This window comes from Ahaetulla prasina, chromosome 5 (genome assembly GCF_028640845.1).
Source record: "Ahaetulla prasina isolate Xishuangbanna chromosome 5, ASM2864084v1, whole genome shotgun sequence".
In the NCBI taxonomy this organism is placed as follows: Eukaryota; Metazoa; Chordata; class Lepidosauria; order Squamata; family Colubridae; genus Ahaetulla; species Ahaetulla prasina.
In genome coordinates this window covers 62,920,319-62,942,968 of record NC_080543.1, presented here as the reverse complement: position 1 = coordinate 62,942,968, position 22,650 = coordinate 62,920,319, and the positions used below count along the sequence as shown (strand labels likewise).

General features: G+C 35.8%; 1 protein-coding gene across 2 annotated transcripts in view; it reads right to left on the bottom strand.

The window, feature by feature from the left end:
* Positions 1-22,650, bottom strand: part of EFHC2 (EF-hand domain containing 2) — a 58,390-nt gene that overhangs the window by 2,554 nt on the left and 33,186 nt on the right. For both annotated transcript variants that reach the window (XM_058186540.1, XM_058186541.1), the window contains 6 exons: positions 22,064-22,206; positions 19,379-19,575; positions 17,395-17,528; positions 10,024-10,221; positions 8,536-8,628; positions 2,387-2,492 (listed from right to left, as the gene is read on the bottom strand). In XM_058186540.1, coding sequence (XP_058042523.1) covers positions 2,387-2,492; positions 8,536-8,628; positions 10,024-10,221; positions 17,395-17,528; positions 19,379-19,575; positions 22,064-22,206 — 871 coding nt within the window. The remainder of the gene's footprint in view (positions 1-2,386; positions 2,493-8,535; positions 8,629-10,023; positions 10,222-17,394; positions 17,529-19,378; positions 19,576-22,063; positions 22,207-22,650) is intronic.

The following is a 22,650-nucleotide window of genomic DNA, read 5'->3' as shown; positions in this document are numbered from 1 at the left end:
GCCTTCTCTGTGGGGGCAGCGACGCTCTGGAATGAACTTCCCCCTGGCCTACGTCAAGTGCCTGATCTTCGGACCTGCTGTTGTGAGCTAAAAACACACTTATTCATTCAAGCAGGACTAGCATAATAGTGTTGAATTTTAATTTGGGGTTTTGTTAATATTTTTAAAATTTTAAATCTAATTTTTTAATTATCAGCCTTTTATAATATGCTATGTTTTAAATGTTGGTTTTAATTGTATATATCTTGTGTTTTATTTTTGGCTGTACACCGCCCTGAGTCCTTTGGGAGAAGGGCGGTATAAAAATTTAATAAATAATAATAATAAATAATAATAATAATAATAAATAAAATGAAATATTAAGGGGCAAGTAAATAGAGATTTCTACACTTTAAATGTATGCTACCCATGTTATCCAGATATTATTTTAAATGACAACGTGTTTATGCTTGGCTTGTATTTCAATATGAATCAACCTAATTTAAACTTTCTAAGTATTTTTATAAGAGAAAAATGTTACTAATAAAACAATAATTAGCACTGTTTCATACTTTTTCAAATTTTGGAATATAATTCTTTAATGAAAAAAAAACAGGCAACATTATGAGAAAGTTAAAATTAGTGGGAGAATGCTTGTTTACAAAAATGTACATTATATTTTATATGCAAATATAGATAGATAGAGATATTCATACTGAATTTAAAAAGAAATGAATGTATAAACTGAATATGAGATTTAAAATGTATTAATGTTATAAAAATTATAAATTCCTAATCTGCAGTTATCAGTTTCATATATTTTGTTAATCTAGGCCATTTCATTTCTGCTTAATTCTGACACTTACTAATATCACATCAAGTAGAAGCTGATTTTTAATATCTGAAGGATATTAAATATGCCACAGAATATTATGGTAAAAGATATAAGACATTTTAAATAAGTATCTGGTAGGCACTCTAGGCTGCATTCTCACTTAATATTTAGACATTTTTTAAACTATAGTTTGCACTCTAATGACTTGGTTTGAACAGAGTGAAAGTGGGATCACATGATTGAGTGGGTGTGGCCAACTCTACGTCACTTGTGTGGGACAGGCAGGGTTGGGGAGGGAATCCAAGGGTCTCCGGTGGGGGTGGGGGGAGAAAAAAAAGATCCAACCTGTTTGTGTGTGTGTGTGTGTCTGTGCGTGCGTGCGTGTGTTTGTGGTGTGTGTGAGAGAGATACTACGTCAAGCCAGACTGGGAAAGATGGTTGCGAGAGGAAGACACGTTGGGTAAGCTGGACCTAGACGCTTCCCAGGTCCCCTCATCCCAGAAGCAGCAACCTCAGACTCTCCCCTCTCTGCTAGCCCCCTTCTTCGCATGGGATCGCCCAGCAGTGGAGACGGAGAGGGGAAAGGGGGCAGTGACGGCCCCTAGCATTGAGGGGAGGACTGTCACAAAGAAATGGGAGCACACAGAAACACCACCCCCTTTTCCCTCTCTGTTGCTGGGCAGAAGCTACTTCATGTGGGCATGATCCTCATTATATAGGATTATTACCTGTAAAATGGAGGGCCTATGAAAGTATAAATTAACTAGGTATACAGGCAGAGGCCATAAACATTAATACCAAGTGTAGAGCTAATTAACATCCAGTATACAGAGAAAGTTGAAACAAACATAATTAAGTTTTCAAAACTATATGCTACTAAAACTCTCATGTCTATAAATTTTAATTAGGTGAAATGGTGCATCGTAGAGAAAACATTTTCAGCCAAGATACCCAAATGAGCTGATGTATAGAATTTGTCCAAAATCTAGGACCTATGACAACCTGTGAAATGAATTTTATAAACCATTTTATGAAATAAAAATTATTATAAAGCATTTTATGCAGTGGTGGGATTCAGCCAGTTCGCACCACTTCGGGAGAACCGGTTGTTACCTTTCTGAGCAGTTTGGCAAACTGGTTGTTGGAAGAAATCATTAGGGCAGAGAACTGGTTGTTAAACTGCTTGAATCCCACCACTGATTTTATGACACAATATAAAATGTCATAAAACTTTTCCTATGATCAACTCCTGATGTCTGACGGTGCTATACAGTTCAACATGGGCTACTTTTCAGGCACATATATCTCTGAATATCTCCTTGAAGTTTTAAGAATCTTTCAAATACATTAGAAACTCTGCCATTTTTAAAGGCATTGAGGATTCTGGTAAGGAAATCTCTCTCAAATGATGACCCAAATGGTTACAAGTTGTCTAGTGTAAAATTAAAACTGAAATTGTAAATAGTAGCAATGTTTTGGCAGTAAATACAAACCAGTCTGTACTCTTGTTTGAGAATCTGAACTATCATGATTTATATTTTTGGAAACTTACGGATACATATTTTATTTTACCTGTATTGGCGTCAGGATGGTTTGGAAAGCTGGAATTGGGTGCTCTCTCCAGTTCAGCCTATCAACCAACTTCTTATAATTTACATGTTCTTTGCAATCTTCACACCTAAATAAAGATTGTGTGCATATTTTCATTATTTGGCTCTCCCTCTATCATTTGGTTTAACCTAGATTTTTTTTTGATATAATGAATAATGAAAGTATCTTTGGAGTATAGCTGGAACTCATGAAAAAGAAGAAATGTAAGGGGAAAAAAGAGACCCATAGTTTTAACTTGTGTTCACTCATGTCTTTTAAGCACACAAATCTTCATTATTTATGTACACAAATTGTGAAAGCAACTCCCTATTTTAAGACAGGCTTGCTTACAGAGCCCTCTTGTTTTTCTTTTATTATTTCTTGGATGATTTGTTATTCTTGATTTAACTGGCAAAGCACCATGTTGGCATAGGCCCCTAGTCCTCAGAGCTTAGCTCACAAGAGAGGACTGGTCTGTCAGTGAAGCAACTGATACTTAAGAGGCTTTTTTAGAATTCAGAAACTAAATTCCAAGAGTCAGAGTATTTTATGTAAATGCTTAAAGGCCCCCCATTTGTGGCAGAGTTTACTTTGCAGGTGCACATTCATGGAGTGTTGTTTTTTTTTTTGTTTTTTTTTTTGAGTGATTCAACCACAAGGAGTGGACAGAAATTTATTTTTATGGTAGAATTCTCCTTTTACTTAAGAAAGACTGAAATGTCAGTTATGTATTACAAGAATAGATAATGAAAAGTCAACAAGATCAAAATAAAATAAATTATGGTAGTGGCCTTTGAACTAAAACAGATTGACTCAAGTAATATTCCTGATTTTGTTTGCTGATGGGAAATCTAGTCAACTGCCATGAACATGTTTTGCATTATTACATTTATTCTTCCCATTTGTGAAAAACAATTACTTATCATGCAGAAATACAGGGCCAATAAATGGCCATATTTTAAAAGATTAAATCTGAAATGACAATAATTCCCTAATCTTTGTTTAAATAGCAAATTCACTAAATAAAAATCAACTTGTATTAAACCAGTTTTACATGTGTGCCTTGAAATAACATGTGTTCTTTTGGTAAAGACTAGGGCAATCATCCTTTAGAGAAATATTGGATTGCTACATTATATTAACAATCTGCAATTTTATTAATAGATTTTTAGCTTTTTGCATTTGCAGTATTTGTTTGGCTCAGAAAAAAAGAGAGAAAAAGTAAGAGTAAGAAGCCTAAAGCTAAAGAAATAAATGTTGTTATAGTGTTAGATAAAAATAACAACTGTGGCACACAGAGATAGACTTTCTCTGTTAAAAAAAACTTCTTTTGCATTCAACATCTGAACAAACAGTGCATATTCATTCCACTGCTGTAAAAGTGCTATTGTATAATTCAGGAAATAACTGGGAACATACTCCAATTTTCAAGTTGTTGGATCAAATTTAAAAAAAATATTCCAATAAATATGCTATAAGATTGTGGGAAACACTGTAGGCCCTCTTCCTTAATTGCTATCAAATAACCATGGCAATTGAATTATTGGTTTTGTTTCAGATGGAATACATTCCTGTGGCCCATTTTACATTTCACAATATGAAATTTGTAGATTATTTTCAGGTTAACACATGTATAAGAGTTAATTCAGAGAAAGTTTAGCTTTTATATAACAAATTAAATATCTGTTTTATAATTGTAAAATTGTCACATTGTGGAATTCATTCAGGAGAAAAAGAGAGAGAGAGAGAGAGAAAGAAAGAAAGATGGATGAATGGATAGATTTTATATATACACACACATATACTTATATATGCACAGAGAAAGAGAGAGAGAGATCAAAAGTTATGTTGTATTCCTATATTATCTACACAAAGGATTCATATTAAATATTCAATACATTTATCATAATTCTCTTTGGAAACAATTCTTTGATTACTGGTTTAGAGAACAGAGATAATTTTTCATTCTGGGATTTTAGCTGTTCTAACTTTCTAACCATTCAGTAGGGAGTCTAAAGTGGTTTTCTTTCTTCTTTTTAATGCTCATAACCAGATGTTGATGAATATACAGCAAGTTGCAAAAATTATCCATTTGTCACTATTGTGAAGTTCCTGAAATTATTTTATTTTATGAAGGAACCATTTTTTTCACTAGCATTTTAGTGCTCATTAGGCATCTCAAATAAAGATTATTTCCTATGAAGAAATAAAACTCAATAAATAAATAAAAAACTCAATAAATCTTTATATTCAAAGTGTCATCCTAAGTTCAGAGCTGAGATATTGAGTCTTGTCTTTCACAGAAAAGAATCCTATGTTTGGAACAAAAATAAGAACCTGGAATAACTACAATTCATAAGAACTCCCCTGATGTATATTAACTGTACTTCTGCACATGAATCCCCTAGCTTTTCCTCTGTGGAGGCTCCTATAAATTAAACTTTCCAATTAAAGTATTGGCTAAAATTAATCTTTAGAGAAGAATCTCAAATCCAGTTATGGCTTAGTCTTAGCTAAAAAAATTTCTTCTTCTACAAGAAATGTATGGTCTCAGATTTGAATTATTATGACTTCGAACATAATTCCTGATGATGCTGTGATTTGAGAGCTACTTTAGGAATAAAGCTGCAATTTCCCAACATGGTTTTACATAATAGTAGGACTCCTCACAATTCTAACACTTAGCCACTTTGGTAATTCTTTAAACCACTCTACTATACTAAGAGATAGTTAAAAAATTACTACAGCTATTTTATTAATATTTTTTCCACCTTGCATAAGAAAGCATTCTCTTGGGTTAAACTTCGTGTTCTGTCATCCATGGTTCTACACTGTGTGCACAATAATTAGACAAGCTGTATTTTGGACGATTAATTTTATTATTGAACAACTACAGTGTTCTCGACCAATCCAAAATGTTAATAAACCTCAAACCTGAATATTTAAGAAAAGTGAGGTTTTGGCTTTCTTAGGAGAATATCTATGTGTGCACAATATTTGGGCAACTATTAGTATGCAGAATTATTATGAAAAATGAAAACGTGCCCATCTCACTCATTTATTTGCATCAAAGTAAGAATAATAAACAAAAAACTCAAAATGTACAAATAAGCATTTATGACATTAAAAAAAAACAGTGACCGAGATAGCCACCCTTCTTTTCAATAACAGTCATAAGCCTTCTACTAATGGAGTCTCTCAGTTTCTTGATCTGCTGACAATCAACTTTTTGTGCAGCAGCAACCACAGTCTCCCAGACACTGTTCAGTGAGATGTACTGTTTTCCTTCACCATAAATCTCCCATATAATAATAATAATAATAATAATAATAATAATAATAATAATAATAATAATAATAATAATAATAATAATAATAATAATAATTTAATTTGTATACCGCCCTTCTCCCGAAGGACTCAGGGCGGTGAAGTTCTCAATAGGGTTTAGGTCAGGTGAGGAAGGGGGGCATGTTATTATTCTTTCATCTTTAAGGCCTTTAGTGGCTAGCCATGCAGTGGAGTACTTTGATGCATGCGAGCAACTGAGAAGTGTCCTGCATAAAAATCATGGCCTTCTTGAAAGATGAAGACTTTTTCTGTACACTGCTTGAAGAAAGTGTCTTCTAAAAACTGGCAGTAGGTTTGTGAGTTGATTTTGAGTCCATCTTCAACGCAAAAAAGTCCAATTAGTTCATCTTTCATAATACCAGCCCATAATACTAGTACCCCATCTCCACCTTGCTGGTGTCTTGAGTCGAAGTGGAGCTCTATGCCTGTTACTGATCCAGCCATGGGCCCATCTATCTGGTCCATCAAGAGTCACTCTCATCTTATCAGTCCATAAAACCTTTGAAAAATCTGTCTTCAGATATTTCTTGCCTCAGTCTTGCCATTTCAATTTATGTGTCTTGTTCAGTGGTGGTTGGATTTCAACCTTCCTTACCTTGGCCATGTCTCTGAGCATTGAACACCATGTCTTCTGGGCACTCCAGGTAGGTTGCAATTCTGGAATATGACAGCACTGGAGAATAATAGGTTCCTAGTAGCTTCACGTTTGATTCTTCCCAAATTTTTGGCAGTTAATGTGCATTGTTTTTTCTCAACACATTTCTTTTGCGACCCTGTTGACTATTCGCAAAAAATGTTTGATGGTCCTGTGATTACGCCCCAATATCTTAGCAATTTCAAGAGTGCTGCATCCCTCTGAAAGACCTTTTACAATTTTTGACTTTTCAGAATCAGTTACATCTCTTTTGGCACATTTTGCCCTGAGGAAAAAAAGCTGCCTAATAAATAGGCACACTTTGATATAGGGTGTTGATCTCCTTAGGCCACACCCTCCCTCATTACACAAATGCACATCACCTGGTATGTTTATATCCACTAAGCATTCAAGTTTATACAACTTGGAGATAGAAAATATGCAATAAAATGATATGGTCAAAATATTCAGTTGCCTAATAATTGTGTACACAGTGTAGAGGGGAGGTTTCTGAAATGTAACAAGCCAACAGTTATCTCATGTATCACAGCCCTCTGGTGTTCTGAATGAATAATACCCAAACTGGGTATTGTAACCCAAATTGGGTTGCCTTGAAGAATTGAATGTCCCCCGCTGCACTTTTGCAAGTAGTATGCTCAAAATAATAGGCAGTGACAGATATATAGCTTTAATACTTGCACTGACTAATTTCAGCCTAAATAATCCAAGTTCAATAATGAGGCGACTTTTTCATTCAAGCTGTTTCTACATTGTGTATTTTCTTCTGAAGCAGCTGTGCTAACAGCACATTTTCTAAACAATATTCTCATTTGTTTCAACATTGCTAACATATTGAAGTGCAATGTACACACATGACTCATCTGAATAATAAAAATATTAAGCAGAGATATAACAAGGCTGTAGTCAAAATGAAAATAGCATGAATATGCAAAAGAATCCCTGGGGAGAAACAACATTAGAATATAAACAATACAAAGGGCAGAATTGCTTGCAGATTGCCATTTCATCCAAGCTGAATAGGTTTAATAATTTTTTTCAGTATTAAAAGGAATTTTAATTAAAGGGATGACATGATCAGCAATTCCATTCCCACTTAAGGAAAAAAAGGTTTTGTATATTTTATTACTATTTCATAAACAGATTGTGACTATCTCTCAAATTTGGAAAAAAATTTGCATAACTTGAAATCTTTTCTAGACATATAGCAGATTCTTCATCTTCCCCATCAATCTCTGATTTAAAAAACTGAACTGAACCCTGCAAGTATACAAAAGACTCTCCCACAGATCTGGGACTGATGGAGATATAAATGGTAGCACCACCATTTTTTCTTAAACATTGATTTGCCTTGCTGGTTTCTATAAAACGTAAATGTAAATTCCTGAAAATCATGGGACCAGCTTTCACGTGTATGTTAAATAATTAATATATAACTAAGTGTGGACTGCTGCTTTCCCTTATTATTTCTTTTTCTCCCTTTTTCCACATAATCATCTATTGTTGTTTAGAGGCTGAACATTTGGATATATATTTTAGCAAGAAAATGAAATTCCTTGCTAAAATCTCTTAAAGGTTAACAGATATTTTCATTCCCGCTATTTTTACATTTTTGAACTTTTTTTTCTGAGAGTGGTGCTTGTCAAACCATCGTTAACAAGAAGGTTTAGATTATCCTGATGAATAGATTAAGACAAGGTAGGATTCTCATAACTGGAGGACAGGAGCAAGTACCCTAGGAAACCTATGGCTTGCTAAAACAGACAGTCATTCCTCTTTTCAAAGTCCATCTCTCATTGAAATTACTTCCAAATAATGATTACTAGTTTACAATGGAATTACTTCATCATAACATCTCAGATATGTTGCCTGAAGCATTTATATTAAGATCAATGAAATGTTATGTGGTTCTTGGCCTTTTTTGTGTTTAAAAAAACCTTCTCCAATCAAATAGATTAGCCCTATGTCCTGATCCCAATAGCAACAGAGAGAGGAAGAATGGATAGAAAGAAAAGAGATGGTTCTGAAATAGCCTCTGGTACATTATCAGAAAAGGAATGTGGCTTTCAGAAGAAAAAAACATTCTTTAACTCTTATTCATACTAATTATTACATTGGAATTATGACTTACGCAGCTAGTAAAGCACGTAGAAGATCATCTGCTAATGGTAGCCTGAAGGATTTGCAAACAGTCCTGCACTTGTCACTGGCCAGCAGTCCGCATCTGCACAAACAAAAGTAATAACTTTCTATTTTTAAAAAAATTGGAATTAAGAACAATCATGATGGAAGGTTTAAAAGAATGTGAATTGTGCTAGAAAGGAATGTAAAAAGGATGGAAAATGAAAAGGAAAACTGGTTCAAATGTGCCAGCTATTTCTTTTGGTCCTCTGTCTTTAAAGAAGGTTTTAAGCCCTAGAGAAAATTGATGTTCCTGAACATTTGCACTCTTTTCACCAAACAATCACTTGGCTCCCTCACCAACAACCTCCTGCCAAAGTTCCTCCCATCTTCCCATCCTCAATTCAGGCATTAACAAAAAATAAATCATCACTTCTGTAATGTATTTGTTGGGGTGAGGGTACCTTCAATTCACAGCTGAGCAGACACCTTCCTCAACCTTCCTCCTTGCTAAAGAATTTTGCCTCTAAGACAAGGGTCTTCAATCCCTGGTCATAGATCAGCCCCAATCAGCAGCATGACAGAAACTGACCCAGGCAAAAAAATGAAGCCCCATCCAAGGGATATAGGCAGCAGGTGAAACCACGCCCTCTGTGGTCCATGGAAAAACCTCTCCCCACGGAACTGGACCTGTGTGCTCAAAAGGTTGGGGGCCACTGCTCTAAGATACTAATACCCATGTAACTACACCAACAGATTTATATTTACCTTCTCTTTAAATTTATAGCTTTATATTGATTGAACTGTTTTGGTATATGATTTGTTAACAGTATTAAGATTCAGACCGTATTTATGCTATAGGATAGTTAGAAAAACAAAAATTTTGAAGCATACTAGAAAGGTAAGAAAGATGTAATTACGATTCCATGCCTTTTTAGCATATTAAAAGATAGCTGGAAGCAAATCTCAACTTTTGCTTCGGTTCAATATAAAGTAAAAAAAACAAAACCCTTCGGTTATCTAAATAAGAGTATTCATAAATCCAAATGGCTTACAGTTCATGGAGGTCTTATACTATGCATATATGTGTCTTATATGCCCAAAGGGAACCCATTGACAATTGTTTTCTCTAATTACTTGGGCTGAGTGATGTAGTACAATTATGAAGGCAGATTGATTATCCCATTGTCATTGTGCTTCTGAGAGTTTCCTATTAGTTCTTTGTAATGCATGATACCAGATTTAAATGGGAAGGAAGGCAGGAGTGAGAGTAATTTCTTTTTACTTCTCCCATGACAGGAAGGCTGACATGGAAGAAAAGAACATGACATGGAGAAAAGCTGTTTCCAATGTCAATTCTCTGAGATATAGAGTAGAAGGCTTAAACTTTCCACCACACACATTGACTTGACATGAGGGGAAAGACAGCTCCTATTTTATTAGACTGGGGTTAATAAGAATTAAACCATGCAGATCTGATATTAGAAGAAGGTCTTACTTTTCCCGATCACAGTATGCCAAGGCTGCCAATAGCTGGCCAAAATTTTCAAAGTTATTTTTCTTGAGATTTTCCTGCGACACTGCCAGAAGATAAGTGGCATCCATTTCATTCTCCTCTCTTACACTGTAATATCGCCCAATAGTCATAATTTCATGTTCTGATAATTTTCCATCTGAGATATTCAATAACACATTTCTAAAAAGGAAAAGTAAATTAAAACATTAGTCCATCCATCCGTCCACTGGCATTTCTATAGTGTGTGTGTGTGTGTGTGTGTGTGTGTGTGTGTGTATATATATATATATATATATATATATATATATATATATATATATATATATATATGTTTTCTGAGGTTTCCCCGGGTGTTTGTATATAGGTCTTTGGTTGTTCGGGTTTTCTCCCGTGTAAAATTGGAATTGTCTTGGCGACGTTTCGACGAAGTCTCATTCTGAGAGTCTCATTCTGAAGCCTGAAGATGACGAATGAGACTTACCAAACGCCGCCAAGACACTTCCAATTTTATATATATATATATCTATATATATATATATATATATATATATATATATATATATATATATATATATATATATATATATATATATATATATATATATATATATATATATATATATATATATATATATATGTCTTTGGTTATTCGGGTTTCTGCTGGATTTCCCGATGACGCTAACAAAATCAGACTCGAAATCACCAACATCCTCTGCAACAACAAGCCACCCAAAAGCAACTTACCCAAAGAGGAACAGACAGCACTACTTAACCTGAAAAAAGACACCAGCATAATAATCCTACCAGCAGTCAAGGGCAACGCCACGGTGGTTTTGAACACATCTGACTACCAAACCAAATTAACCAACCTACTCCAAGACCCTGCATACAAGCCCCTAAAAACAGACCCCACCACCTACCTAGAAAAAACCACTAGATCCAAAATAAAAGCCTCCCCCATCAGCGAAGAAATCCAACAAAGAATCATTCCCAGAGAGAAATCATCCAGATGCCCTAAGCTCTACGGCCTCCCCAAGATACACAAAGAAGGAACCCCACTCAGACCCATAGTCAGCTCCATAGGCTCACCTCTACAAAACCTAGCCAAATTTCTCGCCAAACAACTACAGCCCTATGCAGAATCCATCACCTCACACGTAAAAAACTCATTCCAGTTCATAGATATCATAAAGAAACAAAACTTACAGCCCAGCGACCTACTCCTGAGCTTTGATGTCATATCCCTCTTCACCCAAGTGCCAATCAAAGAAGCCTTGACAGCTATCCAAAACAAATATAACCCCCTCAAGCACATCCTAGATCTGACCAACCACTGCCTATCCAACACATACTTCATCTATAACGGACAAAAATACAAACAAATAGAAGGAGCACCCATGGGATCACCCCTCTCACCTGTCATTGCCAACCTCTACATGGAACACTTTGAAACCCAAGCACTAGAAAAATCTGATCACAAACCCAAACTCTGGCTCAGATACGTAGATGACACCTTCATAATCTGGCCACACGGGAAAGAAAAACTTGACAACTTCCTCACACACCTCAATAGCCTACACCCCAAAATACAGTTCACCATGGAAACAGAAGTTAACAACCAACTTCCTTCCTAGATGTCTTAGTCTACAAGAAACCCAATGGCTCCCTAGGACACACCATCTACCAGAAGAAAACACACACAAACCGCTATCTGCATGCACTCACACCACCACCCAGCACAGATCAACTCCGTAGCCAAGACACTCATCTCTAGAACAAAATGCTTAGCTGACGAACAACACCTAAAACCGAACTACACACTCTCACAAACGTACTAACATCCAATGGATTCCAGAGAAATAAGATTACCAAACTAATCCAAAAGAACCCCCACTAAAATCCAAGACAGAGAACAAGAAAATGGCACAGCCCTCCTCCCATATATAAAAGGCACCACAGACAGAATCAGCAAGATCCTCCACAAACATAACATCAAGACAGCATTCTGCACAAACCAAAAATATCCACCATCCTAAGAAACCCCAAAGACAAAATTGAGTTAGAAAATCAAGGAGTATATGAAATCCCATGCACCGCCTGCCCCACCACATACATTGGACAAACCAACAGAAGAATAAGTGCACGATTGAAGAACACAAGAACTCATTCAAAAAGAGGAACTAACTTCTTCCCTGGTCCAACACTTTAAAGTCACAGGACACGATATTGACTTTAAAAAGACCAGAACTATCGCCAAAACTGAACACTTTAACAACAGAATAATCAGAGAAGCCATCGAGATAGAAAAAACGCCCACACAGCATGAACAAACGAGATGATACCTCCGCCTACCAGCCATTTGGAAATCCGCCCTTATTGACAAACGAGTCCCTAACATGAGGAATGACACCAGACCCACACTCACGAGGTCCACACAGGATGTCACCACCACACATCCACCCAGAAAGCAGACCCAAACCCACACTAATCAGGAAGCACGAGCAAGGACCAGAAGCCAGACCGCAGCTGCAACATTAGCCATTTCAAACCCTCCAATCCATACATGCAGCAGACTGACACCCACTATGAAGATGTAGCACGACCACAAAGCCAAACAACAGCAGTGCAGCCCACCAGCTCAAATCCCCCTGCAGCACAGACTAGACTGAGCACAACCAAGCCCCCACCAACACAGGACACACCCCCATCCAATCAGAGCACAGAAAAACCCCCATCCAATCAGAGCACAGCCAAGCTCCCACCCAATCAGTTCAAACCCCCACTAGCAGTTAAAAGGAAGAAACAGCTGTGATCACACATTGCTCCCAGAAGCACGAAGCTGAAGCCTGAAGATGACGAATGAGACTTCATCGAAGCGTCGCCAAGACACTTCCAATTTTACACGGAGAAAACCGAACAACCAAAGACCTATATATATATATATATATATATATATATATATATATATATATATATATATATATATATATATATATATATATATATATATATATATATATAGCATGCAGAATGTTTTCTGCATGTCATCCAGCAGAAATGACAGAATATCTAATTCTATAATGGAGCAGAAAATATCTATATTATGTGTATCGCAATGGCACTTAAAACTTACTTACTTACTTTATGACTAGTATCTTGTATAAAAAGTATTATGTTTGCTTTTTCTACATAGAAGGAAGAACTTAGCAACAGAAAAAGTATTTATTTATTTGTGGCATCCTAGCTGTTCTAAGAGGTTTGTTGTTTCCTTACAGAAATTTCATTACCTGACTAGGTAACATCATCAGTGTTAGTGTGCTTGGGGCTTACTCCCTATATATGTACAGCATAATACTTGCCCTGCCAGTATTGATAGAGTTAGGTGTTCTCTATGGTAGTTTCTTGTTTAGGGTACTGTTTACTGCTTAATTGCTTGTCTAGTATTAAACCTTTTAATCTGGGTGTTGGCTGCTGAGTGAATATGCTGTGGTCTTCTTAGCTTTTTTACTGTCTCTTATGAATGGTCTGTAAACGTGGACTGATGGCTGATTTGTTTGAACACCAAGTTTCAACAGTAACCTTATATATTCTTGTTTGTTTGTTTGTTTGTTTACTTACTATAATATTTATTCATTTTAGTTCTTATAACTGAATTTTCCAAAGACAAATTGGATTAGAATTGGTAATTTAAAAAACTGTTTTTATCTTAAAATGCCCAATGAGAGAGCATGCAGTATTGCTTAAAAAATAATAACATTCATTACTAATATATTATTGGGCTACATTTTTCACAATGGCTTTTCATTCAGATAGGGAGCACACTGATTAATTTTCTTTGAGAAAATATTCAGACCTCAAAGCATAGAGAGCAACTATGCTTTAAAAGCTGTTATAAGCAATCACTGATTAGTGACATCTATATACCTAAAGGAAAAAAATTCTATTGGATAATGCTTGTTTTACTGCTACCCCTCTCAACTTTATTGATTTTAATAAACATGGGTTCTGAAGATAAACAAAAAACGTAAATAGATTTTTGTATGGACTTTAACTAACTCAGTCCAGTAATTTCAGGGCTTTTAAGAAAGTACTAGTATTTTAATAGTGCCTTGAAATGTACTGTCAACTGATGCATCTGGTCCTGAATTAGTGTAATACAATCTGACTGTTTAGACCCAACAAAAATAAATTTACAAAATTCTAAATTTTGTATAAACTGAACTTTTTGAATAAAAAAATATGTTCACAGGCTTTATGTAAGGAATTCATATAGAAGATGAATTCCATTTCTCTTAACTAAAGTCACAGTTGAAGTATAAGCCTAAACTGATGGATGCTCCAAATTGTATTACCCCATCCAATAATAATTGAATCCCTCTATCAAATTAAGAATTCCTTATTTGAAACACTTCTTTGTCTCAATTAAACTTTAGCCTGTTCAACCATATCTAGCCCCTAAATACCACCAGTTTTTCAGTTTCCTAAGAGTTTATAGATTAAAAAAGAGGGGCACAGCCATTTGAAATCTTCATATTAATAGCACTCTAGCAAAAACTTTATAGGTCATTTCTAGTGGTTTGACACAGATATTAAATAGCACAGAAGATAAGTACTATACAACTAAGGATCACAGGGCCCAGCAAAAATTCCAGAATTTTTGAGATACATCTTTCAAATAGGATTAAAGCAGCCATAATACTCCATTCCTAAAGCTCAACCCAACTGAGAAATCATTCAAAAGAATATTATAGTCCATGAACTGCCAACCTGTAGAGCATTCTAGAAGGTTTACTCTCTCAATTCATGTATTAATCTGGTCTAAATTACCTAAAATGAAATACTGCTGAAATTATATTAGTATTTGCTGCACATTATACTGCTTGTTTTTTACCATCAATTTCATAAAATAATGAGATGGGAAAAATATGATGGCAATATGTCAATTTCTGAACTTTTACCTACTCAGTTTAGGATTGCTTTTCATAATATTGATAAGATCTATGGAATTATAATATGCAAGTTTAATAAACCAAGAATGACACTTAAAACTTGCACCAAAGTTAAATTTGGAATTCTAAACTATATATTATTTACTGATATTTAGATTGTGCACATTTGAGGATAGGAACATTTTTTAAACTTTAATTTTCTCTGGACAACTCTAAATGATTTTTCTTTGTATCATAAAATCTGAATCAGGGTGATTTTGAGATGGTATTATCTCCAAAATTATTCTGTCTACTTCTAAGGAAAAAGGATGAAGCAAAGTTCTAGTTTTCTTAAAACTCTGCAGTGGTCAGGAATGATAAATTAAACAATGGTCAACTTCAATAACTGAAGCTGTATTCCTACATTAGAAGTTGTATTCCAATACTGATAAAATGATTGCACTGTGTCTTGCTGAAAGGCACTGATTTGAAAATAAGGTTGTTTTAACTCATAACAGGAGACAATTATTTTATAAAGACATATGTATATTTGCTCAAGATCAGTATGACTTTCCAATAATAAGGAACACTCACAGTTACAGTAATATTCACATTTTATTTCACTATAGCAGCATAATCGATATAGATTCATCAAATATCTTCTGATAAGATACTGTATTTTTCAGACTATAAGACGCTCTGGACTATAAGATGCACCTAGCTTTTGGGGAGGAAAACAAGAAAAAAAAATCTGCCTCTGCGTCCCAGTAATTTGCCTCCTTGCAGCAAACAGAAAACAGCCTGATCAGCTTCAGCACAGCCTGATTTAGCATGAGTAGCTGATTGGTGGTTGGATCTGCTTCCCGGAATACCGCCTATCAGCTGTTCCAGGCTGCGTGGATTGTCATGCCCATCACCACCATCGCCACTGCCGCCCATCGCCGCCTCCACGCACCCCATTTTCAGCCTCTGTCTGTCCCATTTTTAGCCTGTTCCAGGTGGTGGGAATAGGTAGCGGCAGCGATCCCCACCGCCTGGAACAGGCCAAAAATGGGGCATGCAGATCCAACCGCCAATCAGCTGCTCGTGCTAAATCAGGCTGTGCTGAAGCTGACCAGGCTGTTTGCTGCAAGGAGGCAAACTGCTGGGAGTCAGAGGCTGAAGGGTGGGGGTTGGCAGGTGGGCAGGGCTTTGGCAACATTTGCTGTATAAGATGCACAGACATTTCCACACACTTTGGGGGGGGGGAGTGCAACTTATACAACAAAAATACGATAAATCTGATTCCCTTGGTATACAATTCTATATAGGTGATCACCATTTGTAACCTTCCCAGTCAACTTCCAACAAGCAAAATCAATAGAGAAAGCCAGGTTAGCTTAATGACTGCACAATTCATTTAACAACTGCATTAATTCGAATAACAACTATGGCAAAAAAGGTCATAAAATGAGACACAACTTACTTAACTACTGTCTTGTTTAGCAATGGAAATTTTGGGCTCAATTGTGGTCACATGTGGAGGATTACTTGTATAGGGTGACCCTGAAGGAATTGCCTGATTCATGAACTTTCTTCAGGTTCCTGATAGGGCATCTTGTTAAAGGACTCTTCAGCCTCAATCCATGCAAAGCAGGGGTATCAAACTCACAGCCCGCGGGCCACATGCGTCATGTGCTGGCCCCGCCCCCGCCTGGTTTAGCGAAGAGGGGAAAAGTCCTGATATGTCATGTGACACTGGTGTGATGACGTGAGTTTGACAACCGTGATGTAAAGCATAGGGTTAAAAAACGGCATATTGAATTCACCTGCCATTTTGTTATTTACTGAAGGTATTTAAAGTATGCAAAGACCTTGGTGTTAATGGAAGGCTTTTGGAAAGATACTTTTGAAATATATTGTTATGAACTTACAATATTGTCTATAATTATGAACATAACATTTTGATCTATGTATAGAATGACCAAGGTTTAATTGCTTTTTCTGCTCTGGGAAAAATCTTTCATAGTAGGGTTAATTAAAACAAACATGCTGGCTAAATGGATGAATAGTTAAGAATATAATAACTCGTATGTTAGAAAGTTCATTTTGTTTAACAATATTCTACATAAGAATTAAAAAGTGGAAGCATTACAAAATACTTTGTACTAGTTTTTGTGGCCCGTGCAGCAGAGAACATCTATAGCTAAATAAATTCTCTCCCTCTATTTCTCTTCTCTTCTCTTCATAAATAAGAGTCTCTCATAGAATTAATACAAGTTTGCTTTAGTGGTTAAAACACCCAGCTAGAAACTGGGAGACCCTGAGTTCAAGTTCTGCTTGAGTCATGAAAGCCAGCTGAGTAAGTTTGGGTCAATCACTCTCTCAGCCGTATTAAAATTTAAATGAATTAAATTTCTATTTGCTTGGATGCTCAGAATCTTACCTGAACTCATCATAATCAATCATGTAAGTGCTCTGAGGATCAGCGGCTGCAAAAATCTGTTTAATCTCTCTTGACCGAGGTTCTCCTATAACTTTCAATTTGTTCAGGATTACGTTGATATTGGCCATAGCATACTAGAAAAAAAAATGAGGGAGGTTCAAGGTTGATTTTGTTGTATCCTTTCACCTAATACTGTATAGTGTAAGACTGAATTCTAATGACACTGTTATTTTGTCCTTATGACATATATCCATTGAATTACATTTCAAATTACCAGTTATTAAGAATGCCAGGATTTACTTCAGAGTCATGTGCCAATATACTGTCAGACTGCACATGTACTCTCCCAGTTTTCTTATATGGAAAGCCAGCAGTTTCGATCTGTATCTTACCACTGCTCTTTCCTGAGTTTTAGCATGGATAACATTAGTGAAGAGCCAATTTAGTGGAGAGGTTAAGGCATCAGGCTAGAAACTGGAAGAGTATTGGTTCTAATCCTGCCTTAGGCATGAAACCATCTGGATAATTTTGGGCCAGCCATTCTTGTCAATACGAGAAAGGAGGCAATGGTAAACCACTTCAAAAAATTCTTTTCCAGGAAAATTGCAAGGACTAGTTACTAGGAATAAAAAACCATCATAAAGCCCCCCCCCCCGAAAGTATTAGGGAGAAGGTATTTTAGAAACTTAGTGTTTTTATAACTCTTGGCCTGTTCTGTGAAGAATTAAAACAGCAAAAACAAAGCAATATTACCTTGAAAGCAAGATAATTTGTCAGATTGTTAATATGAACACTTCATTGTTAGAATGCAGAAAACAAAAACCAGAAGTTAAAGAACTGAAGAGAACAAACAACTTGCACAGAACTTGGACTGATTCAATGATGCCAGTTCTGGATGTCAAGTACAATTTCACCATATGGTGAAGAAACTATGAAACTGTGTTATATATAATTTAACTTTAAATTTTAAATTTAAGAAATTAGACCAATCTTTGTAAGACTTGTACTTGATTACTCTGCTGTCCTAGTGATATGCAATATTTGCCTACTGAAAATACCAATGTTTTCCAGTGAGTGAGAAAATCTAAAAACATTCGTTGTGCCCTAATACTAATAATTGGCAAAAACAAATGGTAATGGTTTTAAAAAGTGAGATACCATTTTGTCCTGCATCTAATTTGCATTCAAGACAAAAGCTTAGTCACATCAGATCTATGGTGTAAGGCAACAATTGTAATATGATCTCCAATATGTTTGAAATGGATCTGAATTTTAGTATTGCTTATTTTCACTTGTATATATTTTCACAATGGCATTGTATATTCTTTTCTAATTTGAGAAAATGTCATCACAACATATGGCTATTAAAATATCTCTACTTCAACAGAATACATCAAGTAGCTATAAGCATCAAATAGAAATGATATATAATACTGTCTAGTATTATAGGATTAAAATAAAAAAGTTTTTAAAAATTCCTACAATTCTGCTAAATTTTTCATCAGGCTAGTTTTATCTTTTCATTGTTTAGCTGTCCTTTATCCAATAGGCTTTACATGAATACTATAGCAAACAAGCAGTCATAACAATGATAAAATATTCTTAGGGATTTTGTTTGATTAGCTTTAGCTCCTTTGTATTTTGTATGGGAAAATAAACTGGTAACAACACAGGCCTTATCAGTAGTTCCCTTTTTGTTACTATTATTCCTTTCTTAAAACAAAGGTAGGATTAGAACATTATAAAAAATCAGTCTGTAAACTTCAGTCATCGGGCACAAAATAAACTCCATGGCATTTACCAAACTCACAATGTAGCATGTATTACTCAAAGAGCATATTATTTCTTTTACAAAATCAAACAATGTTGGCTGTTTTGATCCTCAACATATAAACAAAGATCTTCAGAGCCGCCCTTATTTAGGCAAGATAATAAAACCACATATGCCTTCAAAGACAAATAAGGATTAGCAAACATAGCTTGCCTCATTTGCATGCTTCTCCATGTAGTTGAAAGCATATTCATCAGCATCCACCAAAAGAAGGACGTGGCCATAGAAACACACTTTGGCTCCAACAAACAGGTCCTTAGATGTGTAGTATTCAGATGGCTCACTTTTATAAAGCTCTTGCCCAGGCTTTTTAATGCGACTTCTTTCCAAGAATTTCCCACCAATTACGCCTATAATGAGAAAACCATGAGCACACGATCTTATACACATGAAAATAAAACAAGACTCATACATTTCACTCACTCACATTGAATTTTCCATAGCCAAGCCTATGTAACAATCATTACAATTTCCTGCTTGCCCAGATTTCCTGCTATATTCATGATAATAATCAACGTAATCAAATGACACTCTTATTTTATTTCACCACAATGATCAAACTCACAATTTTTAGATGTTTTCATGAGCAACTGAGAATCATACTATCCTTTTGGGAGAAACTAGGATTACAGCAGACTGGATTCATAAGAAATTAGGAAAATTAGGAAAATATTAACTCAAATGATTTGAATTTTATTTTATAATTTTATTGCAACGTAAAAGAATAGAAATCAATACACATATCCAATAAATATATTATTATATCTAAACAAAAATAAAAAGAATAAAATAAGAAATGGAAAATTAACTTATTAAATTTAAAAATGTGTCAAGATTGTATATATTATATATGTATTTGTAAGAGATTATAAAATCTATGCCAATGAAATGCAGTGTCATTTTTTTAATTAGTAGAAAAAACAGCCTTTTCAAAAATCAATGTTACAGATTTCTTAAGTCTTTGATGTCTTGGATAATACATTTCCAGTCATTGAATATAATTCTCTTGACTATTCCTATGCCTGGTATAATCTATATTTCCCCTCCCCCCATTGTCAAATTCCATGATTTTGAAATAAATGATGTAATATAACTTCAACATCTTTAACTTGAAAACATTTACCTATGTAGCTACATACTAATATATGATAAAATATCATTCCCCAAAAACCACCAAAACAGATATGACCAAATAATAAGAGCTCACATACCACCAAAACATTCCTATTTTTAAGAGGATGTCCACACTTATGCATATTATTGTAAGTTTTTTATTTTTATTTTATCCCCTTCCCCACCAAACGTTTTCAGTTTCTTTTTCAATTAGCGTATTTTCTGGCATGTAGGACGCACCTTTTTACCCTCAAAAAGATGGTAAAAATCTGGGTGCGTTTTATATGCGGAATGTAGCCCCACCCAAGCTGAGCTGAGCCGAGCCGGAGCAATGAAACGTCCCTCCTTTCCAGCCACTGCTGCCCATTGGCCAGGTCCCCCAAGGCAAATTTCAGAGCTGCGTTTCAGGTGGCGGCCAGTTCCCCTGCAATGGGCAGCGGAGAACCGGGAATCCTTTTGGATTCGAAGAGGGAAAGAAAGTTCAACCAAGAGTCCGAGGAAAAGGGAACCTCCACAGAGAAGGGGGAGAGCGGTGCCAAAGAGAAGGCGGGAGCGGGGGACGAGCTGCCGAGACACGCTTTTGGATACTTTGCCCAGCAGCAGGTCGGACAAGGAGGTGAGGCTGAGGAAGGCGGGAGTCGTTCCACGAAGAGGACAAAAGAACCAGCTTCCAATTCTTAGAACAGAAATATGGCTATTTCCATTGCAATGACTGTAAGACCAGATGGGAAAGTGCCTATGTATGGTGCATTTCTGGAACCAATAAGGTATACTTTAAGCAGCTTTGTCGCAAGTGCCAAAAGAGCTTTAATCCCTATAAAGTAGAAGCAATTCAATGCCAAATCTGTTCAAAGACTCATTGCTCCTATCCCCAGAAAAAAAGGCACATTGACCTCAAGAGACCCCATCGGCAAGAGCTATGTGGCCGCTGTAAAGGCAAAATATTATCTTGCGAAACACCTACAGCTTCAAATACATTGTTTGATCTGCATAGTTTGTGTGCTGAGGTTGCATTTTTAGCTATGCACTTTGTTTCATAATACGGATTTGACTTTAGGATTCTGACCTGGCAATGGATAATGGACTAAAGATCTTTGCAATGCTAAGCTATATTTGTAATTTATCACTGTCCTGCCTAATTAATAAAACTTAAATTCTAAAGAAAAGAAAAGAAAGAAAATCATCCCCCACCCCACTCATTCCAGTTAAACGCATGTAGCGTTATAGGGTTTGTTTTAAACAGATAACTGTGCTGCTCATTATCAAAATCAAGTGGAAGTCTGGACATGGCTGATCCTCATGCTGATAGGCAGAGGCAAAATTCTTTTTTTCTTGTCCCCCCCCCCCCAAAAAAAATTAAGGTGCATCTTATATGCCGGTGCGTCTTATATGCCGAAAAATATGGTAAATTGTATGGCTTACATATTATATTAAAGGTAGAAAAAATCTGAAGTGATTTATCTTGGTCTGATTTTTTTTTTACATCTCAAAAACTGACATTTTAACAGGGATGTGTAAACTTTTCTATCCACTGTAACAACTGTGGGATTCAGTTAACAAAAACAAGGTTTGCAGGGATTGGTTTTGCCAAGTAATGCACTAATGCCTTAGACTGCATCACTTAGTGAAAGAAATTCAGTCCCAATCACAGTTGTAAGTAAAGGACAATCTCTATCCTCTTCATTATCAGAGTTGCTTGCAACAGAATTACCGGTATTATCTTACCTGTATTTCTTTGGGGAGGTTCAAACACTGATATTGTGTCATCACTTAGAAAATAAGAAATAATGAACTTCCGATCCTTAGCGATGGGATCAGAAGTAATAAGTTGTGCAAGGAACCGCAAAATATTGCTTTCAAGGCCTTGTCTGAAAAAGCAGAAGGAAAGATTATCTGGAAAAACAGATAATTTCAATTTGTAAAATAACATCCCATAGTCAGGATTTATATTAATTCAATATTGGCCCTCCAAAACTGCTGTGGGAAGTGCATTACAGCATACTAAAATTAACATTTGAAAAGAGGAGTTTGAGGAGGGGCCTCTAGTGGCTCAACAGACTAATACAGTCTGTTATTAACAGCAGCTGCTTGCAATTACTGCAGGTTCAAGTCCCACCAGGCCCAAGGTTGACTCAGCCTTCCATCCTTTATAAGGTAGGTAAAATGAGGACCCAGATTGTTGGGGGCAATAAGTTGACTTTGTATATAATATACAAATGGATGAAGACTATTGTTCGACATAGTGTAAGCCGCCCTGAGTCTTCGGAGAAGGGCGGGATATAAATGCAAATAATAATAATAATAATAATAAT